This window comes from Chiloscyllium punctatum, chromosome 26 (genome assembly GCF_047496795.1).
Source record: "Chiloscyllium punctatum isolate Juve2018m chromosome 26, sChiPun1.3, whole genome shotgun sequence".
Classification (NCBI taxonomy): domain Eukaryota; kingdom Metazoa; phylum Chordata; class Chondrichthyes; order Orectolobiformes; family Hemiscylliidae; genus Chiloscyllium; species Chiloscyllium punctatum.
In genome coordinates, this window is record NC_092764.1 from 45,054,080 (window position 1) to 45,073,234 (window position 19,155).

Consider the following 19,155-nt stretch of genomic DNA (forward strand, 5'->3'; position numbering starts at 1 on the left):
CAATCAGGATGCCGGTTACATCATGGGTGCAAAACCTGCCGCGAGGGACCAATCAGCAGCGGTCCCTGGAAGAAGTGCGGGTCGGTTGACGGAGCGGGGCTTAGACGGGCGGCTGGCTGGGCGGCGGTGGTGAGGCGGCCTGGTGCTACTACTGTAACTACGATGATGAATTCTCTGGAACAAGCTGAAGGTAAATGGTGGGGGTTAATGGTCGAGGTGGGTGTGTGTCCCCGGTATGTGGGGCTGCGCCAGTTGTACTGTACAGACCCTCCTTTGAGACGGACATCTTGCCGCTGTCTTGTTTTGCAGATCTCAAGGCTTTCGAGAGGAGGCTGACTGAGTACATCTCCTGCTTACAGCCGGCGACGGGACGGTGGCGAAGTGAGTCTTCCGGGGGGGTCTGACTGAAAAAGGACGCTGGTGGCAGGTTGTCAGAGTTACACTTCCCGATGTGGTTCCAGTCGTGAGGATATCCCCTCAAATATCAACTGGTCCGTGAAACATTCGCACCAAAAATAAAAGGGAGATTCCCAAAGTCAGAAATAAAAATAGAAAATGCTGGAAATACAACCTTAAAAACGCTATCAAAATCTCACTTGAAACTTTAACTCTGTTCCTGTATGCTGCCACGGTTGCAGAGTATTTCCAGCATGTTTCTGTTCCCGTTAAACACACTGTAAATTGCGCCAGATGTGGGGAAACATGATGAATAGAAAAGTCTTTGAAATCACATTGATCTTGCACAACGTTATTTTTATGAACTGAATTTAAGAGCTGAACAGTATGCTAGTCAGGTATACCATCGCCACATTGGTAAACAAAACAAAAACTTCTCGAGGTTCTGGCAACATATGGGTATCTACATTGTCTATGCAGTCAGATGCTAAAAGGAATCCAATCCAATTATCTGTAAAAAAGTTGCATTTTAGTTTCCTTGTTTCTGTTGGAGTAAACCACATACTTTGTTTAAAAAAGAGTAACTGAAGTTTAACCGTTTGTTTGCAGTGATTCTCATAGTTGTTTCAGTATGTACTGCCACAGGTGCCTGGAACTGGTTAATAGATCCTGAAACACAAAAGGTAATTTGAAGCTTTTATACATGTTTAAATTTGTCAAAACATTTTGTTGAGAGGCTATAATTACTTGTTTGCTTTTCAGTGATAGCTGAAGTTCATTGACAAATTGTTCATTTAATAGCAGCTTGGCTAATTTTTCTCGCACATTCCAACAAATTTCAGGAACGAGTTTTATTAGGGGAAACCTTTATATAAAAAAATTAGAATCACCTCATTTTCTAGAACTTTGTAAGCCACTAAGTGGTACTGAGACGGTTCAGGTAAATTTAAGGTCAGGGTGGAAGGCGTTGGTAAAGTGGATGAACTGTTCAACCTCCTCGTGGGAGCACGAGGCAGCGCCGATACGGTCATCGATGTAGCGGAGGAAAAGGTGGGGGGTGGTGCCAGTGTAGCTGCGGAAGATGGACTGTTCCACATATCCTACGAAGAGGCAGGCATAGCTGGGGCCCATGCGGGTGCCCATGGCTACTCATTTGGTTTGGAGGAAGTGGGAGGATTGGAAAGAGAAGTTGTTCAGAGTGAGGACCAGTTCAGTCAGTCGAAGGAGGGTGCCAGTGGAACGGTACAGGTTGGTACGGCGGGAAAGGAAGAAGCGGAGGGTTTTGATTCCTTCATGATGGGGGATGGAGGTGTACAGGGACTGGATGTCCATGGTGAAGATAAGGCGTTGGGGACTGGGGAAGCGAAAATTATGGAGGAGGTGGAGGGCGTGTGTGGTGTCCCGAACGTAGATGGGGAGTTCTTGGACTAAGGGGGACAGAACCGTGTCGAGTTACGCAGAGATGTGTTCGGTGGGGCAGGAGCAGGCTGAGACAATGGGTCAGCCGGGGCAGTCAGGTTTGTGGATTTTGGGCAGGAGGTAGAAACGGGCGGTGCGGGGTTGTGGGACTATGAGGTTGGAGGCGGAGGATGGGAGATCCCCTGACGTGATGAGGTTGTGGATGGTCTGGGAGATGATGGTTTGGTGGTGGGAGGTGGGATCATGGTCAAGGGGGCAGTAGGAGGAGGTGTCTGCGAGCTGGCGTTTAGCCTCAGTGGTGTAAAGATCGGTGCGCCAAACTACCACCGCGCCTTTCTTGTCTGCTGGTTTGATAGTGGGGTTGGAACGGAGGGAGTAGAGGGCTGCACGTTCTGAGGGTGAGAGGTTAGAGTGGGTGAGAGGGGTGGAGAGGTTGAGGCGGTTAATGTCGCGGCAGCAGTTGGCTGTAAAGAGATTGAGGGCAGGTAAGAGGCCAGCACGGGGTGTCCAGGTGGATGGGGTGTGTTGGAGGCGGGAGAAGGGGCCGTCAGAGGGTGGGCGAGAATCCTGGTTGAAGAAGTAGGCGCGGAGGCGAAGGCGGCGGAAGAATTGTTCCTCCCTCCCCTTCCTAGACCTCTCCATTTCTATCTCGGGCAACCGAATCAACATGGACATTTACTATAAACTGACCGACTCCCACAGCTACCTAGAAAACACCTCCTCCCACCCTGTTGCCTGTAAAAACGCCATCCCATATTCCCAATTCCTTCGTCTCCGCCGCATCTGCTCCCAGGAGGACCAGTTCCAATACCGAACAACCCAGATGACCACCTCCTTCAAAGACCGCAATTTCCCCCCAGACATGATTATCGATGCTCTCCACCACATCTCCTCCACTTCCCGCTCCTCCGCCCTTGAGCCCCACCCCTCCAATTGCCACCAGGACAGAACCCCACTGGTCCTCACCTACCACCCCACCAACCTATCGTATCATCCGTCGTCATTTCCGCCACCTCCAAACGGACCCTACCACAAGGGATATATTTCCCTCCCCTCCCCTATCAGCGTTCCAAAAAGACCACTCCCTCCATGACTCCCTCGTCAGGTCCACACCCCCCACCAACCCAACCTCCACTCCCGGCACCTTCCCCTGCAACCGCAAGAAATGCTAAACTTGCGTCCACACCTCCCCCCTTACTTACCTCCAAGGCCCCAAGGGATCCTTCCATATCTGCCAAAAATTCACCAGCACCTCCACACACATCATTTACTGTATCCGCTGCACCCAATGTGGCCTCCTTTATATTGGGGAGACAGGCCGCCTACTTGCGGAACGTTTCAGAAAACACCTCTGGGACCCGGACCAACCAACCAACCCAACCACCCCGTGGTTCAACACTTCAACTCCCCCTCCCACTCCACCAAGGACATCCAGGTCCTTGGACTCCTCCATCGCCAGACCATAGCAACACGACGATTGGAGGAAGAGCGCCTCATCTTCCGCATAGGAACCCTCCAACCACAAAGAATGAACTCCGATTTCTCCAGTTTCCTCATTTCCCCTCCCCACCTTGTCTCAGTCCCAACCCTCGAACTCAGCACCACCTTCCTAACCTGCAATATTCTTCCTGACCTCTCCGCCCCCGCCCCCACCCCCACTCCAGCCTATCGCCCTCACCTTAACCTCCTTCCACCTATCGCGTTTCCAACGCCTCTCCCCCAAGTCCCTCCTCCCTACCTTTTATTTTAGCCTGCTTGGCACACTTTCCTCATTCCTGAAGAAGGGCTCATGCCCGAAACGTCGATTCTCCTGCTCCTTGGATGCTGCTTGACCTGCTGTGCTTTTCCAGCAACACATTTTCAGTTCATGACTCAAATGCCAATGTTGTCTTGAATGAGATACTAAAATGTGTCTGTTAGTCTGAATCCATATTGCAACAATCTTCAAATGATAGAAAAATAAGAAAAGTTTGGGGGAGTAGGTATTGTTATTGCCAGAGTTCCTAAAGTAATTTTTATTGGTCCATGGATAGAATGAGTTAACCTGTTCCATTTTCTTGTCTTGATGTATTAAATAAAACAATAATTGGTGTTGTCAAATGGGAGTTGCTTTCTTTTTAATTACTGTGTTTGCAAAATGTAAAATTTGGTATGAGGAATCCATGCAATATAAGTAACAGATTTGTAACAACGTTTTAAATATTTAATACATATGTTTGTTTCTGTAAATTGCTGATGTTATTGGTACTTCAAATTTGTTTGATACGATTGCAACCTTGCCCACTTGATCTTATTTAGAATTGGAATTGAGAAGCAATGTTCCTAAAATTCTTCTTTTATGTTTTAAATGCTTTTTAGGTATCTTTTTTCACATCATTATGGAATCATCCATTCTTCACGATTAGTTGTATAACACTTATTGGTTTATTTTTTGCTGGAATACATAAAAGAGTGGTTGCACCGTCAATGTATCCTTTTTTTGGTGTGTCCTTCAAATTATTATCAGTGCAATTTTTAGAATTGGGAGGGAGATTGTTATTTCATGGGAGAAAAGTAATGCAAGAGTGGGAGAAAGTCATTCAACCCCTCAAGCCTCTTCCACCACCTTGCATTTTGGCAGATGATCCACTCATTAATGCTTATAGTAACTCTAAATCTTGTCAATCTCTGTTTTGATTTTACTGAATGAGTTTCCATGATCCTTGCATACGAAATATTAGACATTCACCAACCTTTCAGTGAAAATAATGTCTCATTTCAGTCCTGGGTGTCTTCTGGTTCTGGACCCTAACAGCCAGGGGAGACATCTTTTCCACGTCTCCTCTCTTTCTCTTGAATTTTATAAGTTTTCTAAACACCAGGGGATTGAGGCCCACAATTCTCGATCTCCTCACAAAACAATCCCAAAATCTCTGAAATCGGTCTCTGATAAAAGCATCCATCCTTGGGTCAGGGGACCAGGACTACATTCAATACTCCATGTGCAGTCTCGCCAATTTTCTAGACAATTGAAGCAAGATGTGTTTGCTTCTATAAAGGCTAATACTGTTTGCCTTTCAAATTGTTTGTTGCGTTTGCATGTAAATTTTCAGTGACTTATGACGAAGGATACTTGAGTCCCTTTGGACATCAACACTTTCAAATTTCTCAGCTTTTAAAATAACATTGTAAACCTTTATTCCTCCTCCTAAAGTTCATAAACCTTAAATTAATATTCCATCTGCTATGCTTTTGCGCACTCACTCAGCCTATCTCTATCCCTTTGAAACCTCTTTGCATCATCTTTACAACGCTCATTCTCTCCAAGTTTTGTTACTTCTGCAAAATGGCAGGGTAAGTGATGGAGTGTTTACAGTACCTTTAAACTGGGTGAGAGAAAAAGGGTCCAGCAGTGGAGTGGGGGATGCTGCTGATTCCTGTGGTAGTGTTGGGCCTAAAACAGTGAATTGCTCTAAAAGGGTAGAAATGGGTGTCAAGGTTGATGATGGGGCAGGGGTGTTGATTACGTTGTGGGGTCAGGTCCAGAAGGGTGGGGTTTAGTGGTTGTGGGGAGGTGGTCAGGTCTGGTGACTGGAAAAGAGAGCTGGGGGCTGTTGGGTGTCAGGCGCAGAGAGGAAGTGTTGGGTTCCAGGGTATGAGTGAGTGTCACATCAAGGTTTAGTTGACTTTTTTTTTCCCCGAATGTGGGCTGAGGTTTGTTGGGGGTGACAGTTTAATAGTAACACAGGAATTAGACTACATAATTAAAAGTTTAACTATTTACTTTCAGTAGTACTGTCTGAATTCTCCGATTTAAGTGGAGATTTTGAGGTTTCCAAACTTGGGGGAATTATCTCATGGAATCTTCAATTTCCCATGCAGTTCCTTTTGAATCTGCAAAACGGAATTGCCTCAGGGTCCCATGCACAATGTGCAGTTTCGCTTCAGAAACAACTACCTGGCTAGTACAAAGTCTAGTCCCAAATTTAGTAAACACATACCGCATCAGATATATAGCATGAGGTCAAAATATTTCAAATTGGAATATAATAGACACAAAGTTCTCATATTTCACTCAGAGTTGCCGCAATACACTTTCAAACTCTTGATCCTCTTTCGAAAAAAAAAGTACGGTAACTGTAGTCCTAGCTGACCACAGTGTTGCTCTCTCATTACGTCGGTGTCTCGCAACCAATCAAAAGTGAAGGTAATCTGGAGAGACTTCAGGAATTGACATTGTTGCTAGTGAAATGCAACTGTAGGCTTCTCATTAATAAGTAAATCATTATCTTGGATTGTGTTGTAGTACAGAGACGTAGGGGTTCAGGTACATAATCACATAAAGATAGGGTGGTGAAGAAGTTGTTTAGCAGACTTTCTTTTCATTGCTCAGACTATTGAATGTCGGAGTTGGGGCATTATGTTGAGGTTGTACAGGATGTTGGTGAGGCTTCTTCTGGAGTACTGTGTCCATTTTTGGTCACCTTGATATAGGAATGGTATTATTATGCTGGGTTTAGAAGAGATGCACCACGATGTTGCTGGGAATGGAGAGCTTAAGTTACAAGAAGAGGCTGAATAGGCTGGGGCTGTAGGACATTGAGAGGTGACCTGTACAGGTTTATAAAATACTGAGTATAGATAAGGTGATTGGCAGGTGTCTTTTTCCAAAGGTGAGGGATTTCAAGACTGGGGCATAGAGTCATAGAGCTGTACAGCATGGAAGCAGAGCCTTTGGTCCAACTCGTCCATGCTGACCAAATATCCCAAATAAATCTACTCCCAATTCCCAATATTTGGTGCACAATCCTGTAAAACCTTCCTATTTATGTACCCATTCAGATGCCTTTTAAATGTTGTAATTGTACCAGTATCCACCACTTCCTATGGCAGCTCACTCCATACACATACCACTCTGTGAAAAAGTTGCCCTTAGGTCCCTTTTAAATCTTTCCCCTCTCATTTTAAACCTATGCCATGTAGTTGTGGATTCCCCCACCCCAGGGAAAAGACCTTGTCTATCCATGCCCCTCATGATTCTGTAAGGTCACCCCTCAGCCTCTGCCACGCCAGGGAAAATAGTCCCAGTCTATTCACCCTCTCCCTTTCGCTCAAACTCTCCAACCCTGGCAACACCTTTGTAAAACTTTTCTGAACCCTTTCAAGTTTCACAACGTCCTTTCTGCCAATGGGAGACTGGAATTGAACGCAGTATTCCAAAAGTGGCCAAACCAATGTTCTGTATACTTGCGACATGGCCTCCCAACTCCCAAACTCAATGCACTGACCAATAAAGGCAAGCATACCAAATGCCGCCTTCACTATCACATCGAGGAGAAAGTGAGGACCGCAGATGCTGAAGTACCAGAGTTGACAAATGTGGTGCTGGAAAAACACAGCAGGCCAGGCAGCATCCGAGGAGCAGGAGAATCGATGTTTCGGGCATAAGCCCTTCCTCAGGAGGGTGAGAGGAAAAATGCTTAAAAACATGAGGGGCAATTCTTTTTGTACAGAGTAGTTCGTGTGAGGAAGGGGTTATGCCCGAAACGTTGATTCGCCTGCTCCTCGGATGCTGCCTGGCCTGCTGTGTTTTTCCAGCACCACATTTTTCAACTCACTATCACGTCTGCCTGGTACTCCACTTTCAAGTAGCTATGAACCTTCACTCCCAGGTCTCTTTGTTCAGCAACACTCCCCAGAACCTTACCATTAAGATACAAATCCTGCCCTGATTTCCCTTCCAAAATATAGTACCTCATTTTTATCTAAATTAAACTCCATCTGCCACTCCTTGGCCCATTGGCCCATCTGATCAAGGTCTGGTTGTACTCTGAGGTAACCTCCTTCACTGTCCACAACAACTCCAATTTTGGTGTTATCTGCAGACTTATGAACTATACCACCTATGTTCACATTCAGATCATTTATATGAATAATGAAAAGCAGTGGACTCAGCACTCGTCATTGTGTCATACTGCTGGTCACAGGCTTCTAGTCTGAAAAGCAACCCTCCCTTTCTCTTCTACCTTCAAGTCAGTTCTGTATTCAAATGGCGAGTTCTCCCTGTATTCTATGTGATCTAACCCTGCTCATCAGTCTACTATGAAGAATGTTGTCAAATGCCTTACTGAAGTCCACATGGATCACGTCCACCACTCTACCCTCATCAATCCTCCTCTTTACTACTTCAAAAAATTCCTTTAAGTTAGTGAGACACAATTTCCCACGCTGAAAGCCACTAATCAGTCCTTCCCTTTCCAAATTCATTTAAATCCTGTCCCTCCAGATACCCTCCAACAATTTGCCCATCACTGATTCAGGCTCACAGGTCGAAAGGCTTTTCCCCACAACTTTTCTTAAGTAGTATTTTTAGGGTGAGAGGAAAAATGCTTAAAAACACGAGGGGCAATTCTTTTTGTACAGAGTAGTTCGTGTATGGAAGAACTTCCAGAAGAAGTGGTGGATGCAGGTACAGTTACAGTAATTAAAAGACAATCGTAGGCAGGTGGGGCTAGTTTAGTTTGGGATTATGGTTTGAATGAAGGATCTGTTCTTGTACAATATGACTCTATCTCATTTTGTTTATTTTACAGTTCGTCAATAAAATGTATTCTCATTGCAATTTTTAATGTTCTTTAAAATTTTCATTGCTACTTACAAGATGCTTGTAAATATAAAATATACTCCTTGGTTAATTATTATGATGGGACCAGGGTTATGTGACAAAATGATTAGTGATGCATAAGATACGAAAGGTTGAGAGTTACTGCTTTAGGTGATGCTAACATCTTGCTTCAGGGTCCTTTTCTCTCTCACTGTTCTAGGTGCTGCTGACTGTTGCAGATTATTGATGCATCCACTGACTTTGTAATTTTTTCAACTTAAAAATATATGTTCAGTTCTTTTGCTATTTCTTTGCTCCTCTTTACAATTCTCAGCTTCTGACTGTTGTCTTTACTGATATTTTTCTGTTCACCTATATATAGAAGCTTTTACAGTCAGCTTCTATGTTCCCTGCAGGATTGGACAGAGTCAGCATGGATTTATGAAAGGAGAAATCATGCTTGACAAATCTGCTGGAATTCTTTGAGGATATAATTTGTAGAGTTGATGAGAGGGAGCCAAAGGATGTGGACTTTAAGAAGGCTTTTGCAAAGTCCCATGTAAGAGCTTAGTGTGTAAAGTTAAAGTTTATAGCATTGGGATAGTGTATTGAGACTGATAGAAAACCAGTTCGTAGACAGGAAACAAAGTGTTAGAATAAATGATATTTTTAGAATGACCAACAGTTACTAATGGGGTCGTGTCGGGATCCGTGCTGGGACCCCAACTATTCACAACATTGGGTAATTATTTAAATGAGGGAACCAAATGTAACATCTCTAGATTTGCACATGAGGCAAAGGTGAATGAGAGGATGAACTGTGAGGAGGATGGAGAGGTGCTTCAGTGTGATTTGGATAAGAAGAGTTAATAGGCAAGTGCATGGCAAGTGAAATATAATGTGGGTAAATGTGAGGTTATTCACTTTTAGAGCAAAAGTAGGAAGGAGGGGAATGTGCAACGAGATCTGGGCGTCCTCATATACCAGTCACTGAAGGTCAGCATTGCAGGTACAGCAGAAGGTGAATGACATATTGGCCTTCATAGTGAGAGCATTTGAATACAAGAATGGAGATGTCCTGCAGCGTATTCGTGAGACCACACCTGGAATATTGCATGCAGTTTTGGTGAGGATGGATGCTCTTGTTACAGAGAGAGTGCAGAGAAGCTTTGCCAGACTGATTCTGGGGATAGCATGTATGAGGTGAGGTTGAATATATTAGCGGGAGTTCAGGAGAATGTTGGGTGGGATTGCATAGAAACCGATAAAATTCTAAGAGGACTAGACAGGGTAGATGAAGAATGATGGGGAGTTCAGAACCGGGGTCACTGTCCAAGGATACAGTGTGAATAATTTCAGAGTCAGATGAGAAGTTTCTTCACCCAGAGCGTGTTGAGCCTGTGGAGTTTGCTACCACACAGAGTCGAGACAAAATATTGTATAATTTCAACAATGACTGTATATTGTACTTGGGGCCAAGGGGATCAGGTATATGCTGAAAAGCAGGAACAGGTTATTGAGTTGGATGATCAGCCAATGATCAGGTGGAGCAGGCTCGAAAGATCTCTTATTTTCTGTTTCTACATACAGAAGGACTGAGGACGAGGACGAGGAAGAGGAAGGGAGAAGGTATTCAAATGTATATGAATGTATTACAGGAAATACCTTCTGCTGAGTTGATTCTTGTTTTCATTCAGTGCATTAATACTGTGTAATATTTTTGTAATATAAGTAAAGAATTCAACTGAAGTTTGCATATATTTGACTGTCACAAAACCATTTGACGCCAATATGAAACATAGTTTTACAATACAATTTTCTTTACTGTGTTCTGTTGAGGAATTTATCATTCTTGGAATTAATAACTAGTTTCTTACACTGAGCCTCTCAAAGAACAGGACCAATGTCAAGAGTCTCTAGTTTTAATTGATGAATACTTAGCGTTCCTTAACATGTTTCTTGCAGCATTGCTGCAAGATGTCGAACTGTTTTGGCAGAATACAATATGTCTTGTGATGATGTAAGTATTTGTTGCCAAAGCCAGACTGCCTGGGAAATGCATTAAACCCCATATTGTTTTATCTTTAAGTTGAAGTCCTGACTAATTTGAGTTAGACAATCATTTGCTTTTTCTGTATAAGTGAATAAGTATTTGAATTTTGGTTTGTTGCTGGTTTGAAACAAAACTGTTCTAAGACTTAGGAGCATTTTAAGTATTTGTATGGATTTTTAATTTTAAGAAGGTTGTTTTAATCTTTCTTTAACTGCATGAGCAGTAAGCAAGTTAAAGTGGCCAAGGAGGTAAGAAACCAGTGCAGAGCTTAAACATGTTCAAAATATGTGAGAATCGCCACTGATTTGGAAGTGATATTTTTATGTCTTCAGTTTGGTGCCTGGTTGAAAATCTTGTTTTGTCATAAGTTAACAATCAAACAACATCAGGTTTTAGTCCAACAGGTTTAATTGGAAGCACTAGCTTTTGGAGCGCCGCACCTTCATCAGATGGTTGTTTTGTCATTGTAGCAAACGTTGGGAAGACATTCAAAAGTTCCGTAATGTATTCTTGTCGGGGGAAGTTATAAATTTACAAACAGTTACAAGTGCCCTCTGACTTGGAGTTTATAAGCAGCTATAATTAGTCATAGAGTTATAGACATGTGCAGCACAGAAACAGACTCTTTGGTCCAACTCTTCCATGTCAACCAGATATCCTAAATTAATCTAATCCCATTTGCCAATATTTGGTCCATATCCCTCTAAAGCCTTCCTCTTCATGTACCCATCCAAATACCTTTTAAATGTTGTAATTGTACCAGCCTTCAGCGCCTCTTGTGAGTTGATTCCATACACGCAACACCCTCTGCGTGAAAAAGTTGCACCCTAGGTCCCTTTTAAATATTTTAAATCTATGTTCTTCAGTTTTGGACTCCCCTACACTGGGGAAAAACCTTGGTTATTCATCCATGCCCCTCATGATATTATTATCCTCACCCTATGACACACCAGAGAAAACAGCCTCAGCTCAAGCCCTCCAACCTGGCAACGTCATTGTAAATCTTTTCTGAACCTTTCCAAGTTTCACATCTTTCCTATAGCTAGGAGAGCACAATTGTATTCAATATTCCAAAAGTGGCCTAACCAATGTCCTGTACAGCTGCAACATGATCTCCCAACTCCTATACACAATGCATTGACCAGTGAAAGCAAGCGTACCAAACACTGCCTTCACCATCCTGTCTAAATGTGATGCTACTTTCAAGGAACTATGAACTTGCACTCCAAGGTCTCTTTGTTCATCAACATTCGACCATGACCTTACCATTAAGTCCTGCCCTGATTTGCCTTACTAAAATGCAGCACATCATTTATCTAAATTAAACTTTATCTGCCTTTCCTTGGCCCACTTGCCAATCTGATAAAGATTCCATTGTGCTCTGAGATATCCTCCTTCACTGTCCGCTACACTTGTCACACTGTCCACTCTTAGTTAGATTTGTTGAATTCCATCACTTTCACTCTTAGGATGAGCTTCAGAAGTGTATTCATGATTATAGGTAGCTGCAACTGAGTCCAGCTAGCTATAGCAGTCCTGCAACTGTTACCTTTCAAATTGGTCCAAGCCTCAAATCAGTAATTTTAGAGGATTTAATGTAGTTCAGAGCTTTGTATTTTAATTGTTTAAAAACAATATGAATCTGCCCTCTTGTGAACTGCTCAAGAGGTGATTGCTTCATTTGTGTGTTCCTACACCCTTTAACAAATTCCTAGCTGGCTGAATAGGAAAGGAGCAATATCACAAACATTGTTCATCAATGGCTTACTTCATTACTTACTGAATGAGGCATCAAATTGAGTCAGTGACGATTACTTTCAAATTCACTTATCCTTTTCAAAATATCTCCCTAAAATCTGATTCTAATCCAGCAATTAATGTGGAATAAAATCAAAGTCTTAGAGAAATTCAGGTCTGGCATTACCTGTGGAGAGAGAAATAGAATTAATGTTTGTCATCGAATCTGATTCTTCTGTTTTATTTCAGATCTCTAGACTGTACAGCATTTTGCTTTTCTAATTACTAATGTGGGTTAATGACTTGATTCATCTTTGGCAATGAGACTGTTTGTCTTCTCGTATCGTTGGAAGGTTGCATCTGTTGTCCCTAGGTCTTAACTATGCCTTAAGAAACAAGGACTTCATTCTTCTCACACTTGTCTAATTCAGGGGAATGTTTTGTAAGTGGATTTGCTATATCATTTGTTTGAGTTACTGACATAACCACCACCCAGTAAAGTGCCAACATTTAACAATAACTGATCTGTCAGATTTTGGACATACGTATACCATAACTGTAGTGCATAACAATTTCCCATTGGTATCACAATTATAATGTAAAAGGAACCTCATTCTGGAGTCAGGGCCAGCTCTGACCTAACACTAAAGATAATGAGGGAAATTGTAGGGGTTGAGTGAAACAGAAGCAATAGTGGATAGAGGCAGAAACTAAGTAGAAACTATAAAATAGAAAAGGGAACGCAGTTACCAATATCCAAATCCTTGACCTGATGAGCATAAGATTTGTAGAGATAAAACAAACCACTTTGGATGCTGGAGATGTGAAACAAAGTTTTCATTGAAGGGTCACTGGACTCGAACGTTAACACTGTTTTCTCTCCACAGATGCTGCCAGACCTGCTGAGATTCTCCAGCAATTTCTGTTTTTGTATGTTTTAGATTTTTAGAAATACTGGCTTTCATCCAAGAAAAGCAATTAACCTGATTGTCAAGAATAGCTTGAGGGAAGGTACATGGTTGTGCTTGTTTCCCCATTTGACAGTGTTTTGTCCATGATTTCAATCCTTCTAGCTTGAACAACATTACTGTTAGTTTGGCTCATGAATCTGTTTTAATTTGCTGTTCATATCACATCAGGATGACTTTTCAAGCTATCAACTATTTAATGCAATAACTCTTTTTGTTTTCTGAATGTTTGGAACCTTTTTTTTTGTAACTTCAATATTTTTTAATCTGTCTAGACTGGAAAACTAATATTAAAGCCCAGGCCCCATGTCCAGTGATGAATACATGTGCCAGTAGTACCGTGGCATCTCGGGGGAAAAAAATCTAAGTTCAGTTCAACTGTGACACTGCACAAGTCAATAAATGCACTGTTCATTTTCATGTCAACATTGGAATTTTCAGCGAAAGTTCTCTAGAACAGAGAATAATCTACAGCAATAGAAATGCATTTTGTAAAATCTGGTATTGCAGCTAGCAGTTTAGAAATTTAGGATCACTTGGTATGAAATACAATATTAAATTTGTATTTAAATTGTGCCAGATTACTTTAATTTATTAGGTTCTAGGTTCTTTATATTTTAACTTCTGGGTTGGACTGCTCATTTTATTATGGATAAGCTTTTGTAACTATTTTGTGACTCAGACTCAAAGTACAACATTAAGGATTTAAAACTGTGACCAATTCCCATTGTGAATTGGGCTGAACTATATCAGGAATTGTTCTAACAAGATTGCTCAACCATTGTTGCATGCCTTTGTTCTTTTAAACTGTTACTTTTCCTTCTTTTCATGTATAAAGTTGAGATGTTCTGTTGCTACGTTACCTTTACTGTTCAACAGGCATCTGTATCTTTATTTTACTTAGACCGAGTTGATTTAGAAATGGATCAGCAAAGCTTTGGTTGAGACCTTGAATCTTTCAATCTGCTGAATTGTGTTTTGTACAAATCTATTTATAGGAAGGGATCATTTGTTTCATTTGCCATGCAAATTGTTGCATATAAGGTTATAATTTTACTCCGCAATTATGCAGTCTGTATAACCATGCAGTAATGATTGTTTCAAATCTTGCCGTCGTTTATGTTATCTTGCATTGCAATTCTAGATTCTGTTGCAGTTCTACTATTGCCTCTTTGTATTTTAATGACTGATTTAAAGTTTTTAAATTTTAAAAACATCATGACTTTGTAAATGCTTTTCAGGCACTTGAATTTTGTCGACCTGTGTACATAGCAATAAACAATTTATATGAAAATGATTGCTTGATCATAATTCAATTATTGTTTTAATTAATCTGTTAATCTAGAAAACTTAATGAATAATGGATTCTCATTTATGGAAAGCCAGTACTGTTGTGCATGAACTACAGTTAACTCCTGTTGGACACCAGGAAGACTTGAGCAATTGTTTGAAGTATTGCCAAAAGCTCTGGTACTTCCTTCACCCCTTCCTTGGCTGTTCATCCAGGCTTTATGTACTCCATCTGTGTGAGAAGATGAACTTCAAATAATACATCTCATCCATTCTTCACCAAGATTTATTTTAGCATCTTTACAACATTGCCTGTTTCCAACACACTGCTGTCAAAATATATAATGATGCTTTTAAGAACATTTGTCATTTTTTGATCAGCTTCACTAGTACCTTTGCCAGGTGGCTGACTTCTTTCTTCCTTAAACTCCAACTTATTTTAAACTTCACAGCCTGCTTCTTGTCGATTCAGCCATCACCCCTTATTCATGGTGTAATGACACAGTCTAAAACATTGAATTAAAATTCTTAACTTTGCTTGCTTCTCTTTACAGGCTTGCCTTATGCTACTATAGAAACTGCTTCCAGCTTTCCATTCCCTCCAGTGCCCTCATCTTCGGGACTTAAGCACTCCTCCTTCCCTTCAATCCCACAAGTAGTGGCTGAGCTTCCTAATGCTTGGGCCCCATTTGAAACATCTTTACCATTCATGGTTTTGGTTTATCCCTCCATCAATGTATGTTCTCTGAAAATGAATAGCTCCGTTCTTGGAGAATATTTCAACTTTATGTTATTCCTTTAATGCAAACAAACAATCAACATTACAAATTTAAAGACCATGTGGCACAAATTTAGACAAGAAAAAGATTCTTACGACACTATGAATCAACTTACATGAAGCAATCATTTGTAATGCAAACTCTTGCATGTGAAGGCTATGATTTTACTCCTCAATTGAGACTGAAGCAAAGGTCACAGGAAATTGGAAGTTGTTACTAACTTTGTGCTGCACAGCATGATCAGCAGATTACCTACTTGCTGCCAAGGGTGAGAGAGAGAGAGACCACATTTTGAAATTTACTGGGTGCCAATTTAGGTCAGTAAAGTATAATGCCTTTTGGTCACAGGAGTTGTAAATAAGCACATGTGCAATAGTTTTGAATGACTCAAGTTTGCAGAGTAGAATGTGGGAGACTGGTTCAGAGTTCTTTGGAATATTCAAGTCTAGAGGAAAATGAAGATCAAAGCAGCAGAGGCCCATATAGGTGCTGTTATAGAGGTGGTAATAGCGTGTTAGTCATAACACATATGCAGCTGGAACCTCACATCTGTCAAGTGTGAAACTAAGATTACCAACAATCCAGATCAGCCTTGTAATCACCAGAGAGACGGATGGAGTCTGGGTTGGGAATCATTTATAGCAGGTACTGAAAACCAGGACCTCCGTCTTCCCAATATTTGTTAGAATAATTTACTTCTTCAGTACTGCACTTTTGATGGAATTCACTGAATGGCAGCACATAGATGAGGAAGTGGAGCAGGTCACAGTTTTATCCTTGAGGGAAATTGGATGTAAACTGCATGGGTGAAAGGAAAAGCTTTTGCAGGTGAATATCTGGTTGTAAATGGAGAGGTGAGAGAGGATTGAGTTGATCTATCCAGCTGGATCGCAGTGGAGAAACATTGGAGGAAAATGTTATGATCAAATCAAAACTGTGCTGATTAAAAACAACAAATTAAATGCCTAAGTTATTTTGAAGTAACATAAATACAAAACAAAAATATCGCTGATCCTGAAATAAAATCATTCTAATAGAAATATTCAGCAGGTTTGACCCGAGCTTTTACCAGTTTCAGTTCAGTGACCTTTCAGCTAAACACACATGGAGCTTTGACATAACAAGAGATTCTCAGAAGCGTTATAAAACAAAATGTGGAGCTGAACCGGGTGAAGATGTTAATAACATAACCCTGTCAAAGGTCTTAAAGAATATCTTTAATGATCTGAGCAAGGCAGAGAAATAGTGATGTTTAAGAAGAGAAATGTGGAACTGAGACATTTGGCAGCTGAATGCTTGATAAAGCTATTAAATCAGTGGTGTTGAAAAGGCCAGAATTACACAAGTGCAGTTATCATTTGAGTGGCTTGGTGCAGGTTGCAAAAATGGGAAAGGGTAAGACTGGAGAGATGAAAACTAAATGAGAATTTTAAAATTGAGGCTTTGTTTATTTGGGAGCCCCCACAGATCAATGAGCACAGAGGTGATAGATAATGACATGCTGTGAATTAGGATTTGGGCAGCAAGAATTTTGGATGATCTCAAGTTCAGTGGAGGTAGAACATTCGAAAGCATCTCAGCATATGTTGAAATTACTAAATCTAGAGAAGGACAAGGACATATAGTTTGCAGTCAAATATGATCTGGTTTTGCTAAGAGTTTGGTAGAGTGGTATGAATCTAAAACTGAGGGATTCAACAGTCTGGGAAAGGTGGGCCTGGTAACAATACTTTCAAGGACTTTGGAGATGAAAGGGAGGGAGCTTACAAGGATGAAGGATTCAAATTTAGTGGGTTTTTTTATAAGAGGGGTGATTATGCCAGATTTATGAGAAGGGGACAAAAAATGAGGAGAGAGAATCATTAATAATGTCAGCTCACATAGAAGCCAGAGAGTGAAACTAGATGGTTAATGTTGCAGTGAGAATAAGATCAAATGAACAGGAGGAAGGTCTCAAGACAAGATAAGCTTGCAGAGAGCTTGAGAGCAGAAAGCACAGAAACCAGTGAAAGACATAAGTTCAGAGATAACACAGGCAATCCTTGGAGAAGTTTGCCCTAATTGGGCTCAGGGAAAGGAGGAAAGCAGCAGAGGTGCAGAATTAGATGGTATCAATTTTTGTTACATAGTACATGAGTTCCTCATGCTTCATGGCAATGAGAGTGAAGAAGACAGAAGACAGCAGATTAACAAGACTATTTGCAGAATATTTGGGGATATTCTTTGCAGTCAGGATGATCCTGAAATAGTAAACAACTTTGCACTCTAGAATAGGACTGAGTAGTTCTTTATGTGGACCAGTCAGAACTGACGGTGTACGGTTAAGCCAGTAACACACCATACCTACACATCTTGGAGAATAGAGGCAAATGCTGTACCAAGGCAACAGTCAGGATAAGAGAGAGAATTAGTTTTGATGGAAATTATTGCCTCAACAATGAATGTGCCATTGATCATTTTAGTGTGCGGTAACCACTGTCAGAGGTCAGGAATCCAGAATATTGGATTGTCCACTTTGCTGATCAATTCCCACAGATGCATGCTTACAAAAATGGCTATGATCTTGTGGCCAGCTGATATAAAAATGAGTATGGCAGAGAACACTACTGCAATTGCATAAATTATTATTTTTAATACAGTTTAAGTAATAATTACTATTAAAAATTGTGCTGATCACTTATGAGAGCTGTGGTAATTAATAAATGTCCTATAATAACCAATAGCAATATCAATAATTTCAGCCCAATTTACCAGCAGTGGAACGATTAACTATTTATACTTATCTGTCTTTATGGCATCTTGTTCCCAAAGAGCTCAAGTCTTTCTCAATACATGTCTATGCATTCTTCTGAGAAAATAATGCAGATCTGGAGCTCTGCTTTCAGGCTGTCTGTTTCCAATCTATTCTTCCAATTTCTCCAAGGAGTGATCATGAAGAAAATACTTGATGTAAGAGCACCATTGCAAGATATGGAGAGTGTAGGAGTTGATTTTCTTCATGGTGAAGGGGATAAACAAACACTCAAAGAACGTGACCTCGCTCTTGCCTCGATTTAACTTGATTCCCAATGTCAGTTCAAATGGCCCACAGATGCTCACGAGTGTGCACACTAACAGCAGATCTGAGCAGAAAATGGCAGTGTCATCGATATACAGGGAGGCTTTGACCTGAAGGCCGCCGTTGCCTGGAATAGTTACCTCTCTCGGGCTTACATCCTTCCTGATGGGCTCAGCAAAATCTTCTATATAACATACAAACAAGGCAGCAGAAAGTGGACAACCCTGCCTCACTCCAGATCTAATTGGGAGATTCCCACCTTTGATTGAGATTGCGCTAATGATGTTGGTGTCAAGCAGTGGCTTGTGGATTCCCTCCTCAAAGCCCATTTTGGGGAGTACATCCACATGCAGGTGTGTGACATTCTGTCAAAGACCTCCTCCTGGTCCAGGCTAATGATCCCACTATCCTGGACATAGGTGATCATATCCCTGAGGAGTGCAAGACTCTCAGAGATCATCCTGTCTGGTACAGGGTTGGTCAGGGTGAATCAGTGATCCCAGAGCAGACCTCACCCAGTTGGTGATGACCCTGGACAGAATGTTGTAATCTAAATTCAGCAGTGAGATCTGTCATCAATTTCTAGTTTCCTCCCTTATCCCCTTCCCCTTGTAGAGGAGAATGATGATATCTTTTTGCTTCCGACAGAGGCATACTCTCATACACCTCCAACAGGTCCTGGCCAATCATGACGCATAGAGCTAAATAAAGCACCGGTAAGCTGTCACTTTGGTATTTTACTCGTCTCAAAGGACTTGAGGGCTTTATTCAGTTTATCCAGAGATAATATCATATGGAGTGCATTATATTAACCGAAAACTGGTATCTGTGATAGTGGGGACCTCAAAAGAGGCTGACATAGATCATCTACT

At 41.4% G+C, this 19,155-nt stretch overlaps 1 protein-coding gene across 1 annotated transcript; it reads left to right on the forward strand.

Annotated features, from left to right (window-relative positions):
• The first annotated feature begins 40 nt into the window (after nt 1-40).
• cnep1r1 (CTD nuclear envelope phosphatase 1 regulatory subunit 1) lies at nt 41-14,437 on the forward strand. Its single transcript, XM_072547318.1, has 6 exons — nt 41-190; nt 310-381; nt 1,006-1,079; nt 4,174-4,283; nt 10,364-10,418; nt 13,432-14,437. Exons 1-6 carry the CDS (start codon nt 163-165, stop codon nt 13,471-13,473), a joined length of 381 nt encoding a protein of 126 aa, XP_072403419.1. The 5' UTR covers nt 41-162; the 3' UTR covers nt 13,474-14,437.
• Nucleotides 14,438-19,155: the final 4,718 nt, after the last annotated feature.

Coding starts and splice junctions, on each gene's coding strand:
- cnep1r1 (XM_072547318.1), top strand. CDS start 163: ATGATGAATTCTCTGGAACAAGCTGAAG. Junction 191..309: donor TTCTCTGGAACAAGCTGAAG/GTAAATGGTGGG, acceptor CTTGTTTTGCAG/ATCTCAAGGCTTTCGAGAGG. Junction 1,080..4,173: donor TAGATCCTGAAACACAAAAG/GTAATTTGAAGC, acceptor AATGCTTTTTAG/GTATCTTTTTTCACATCATT.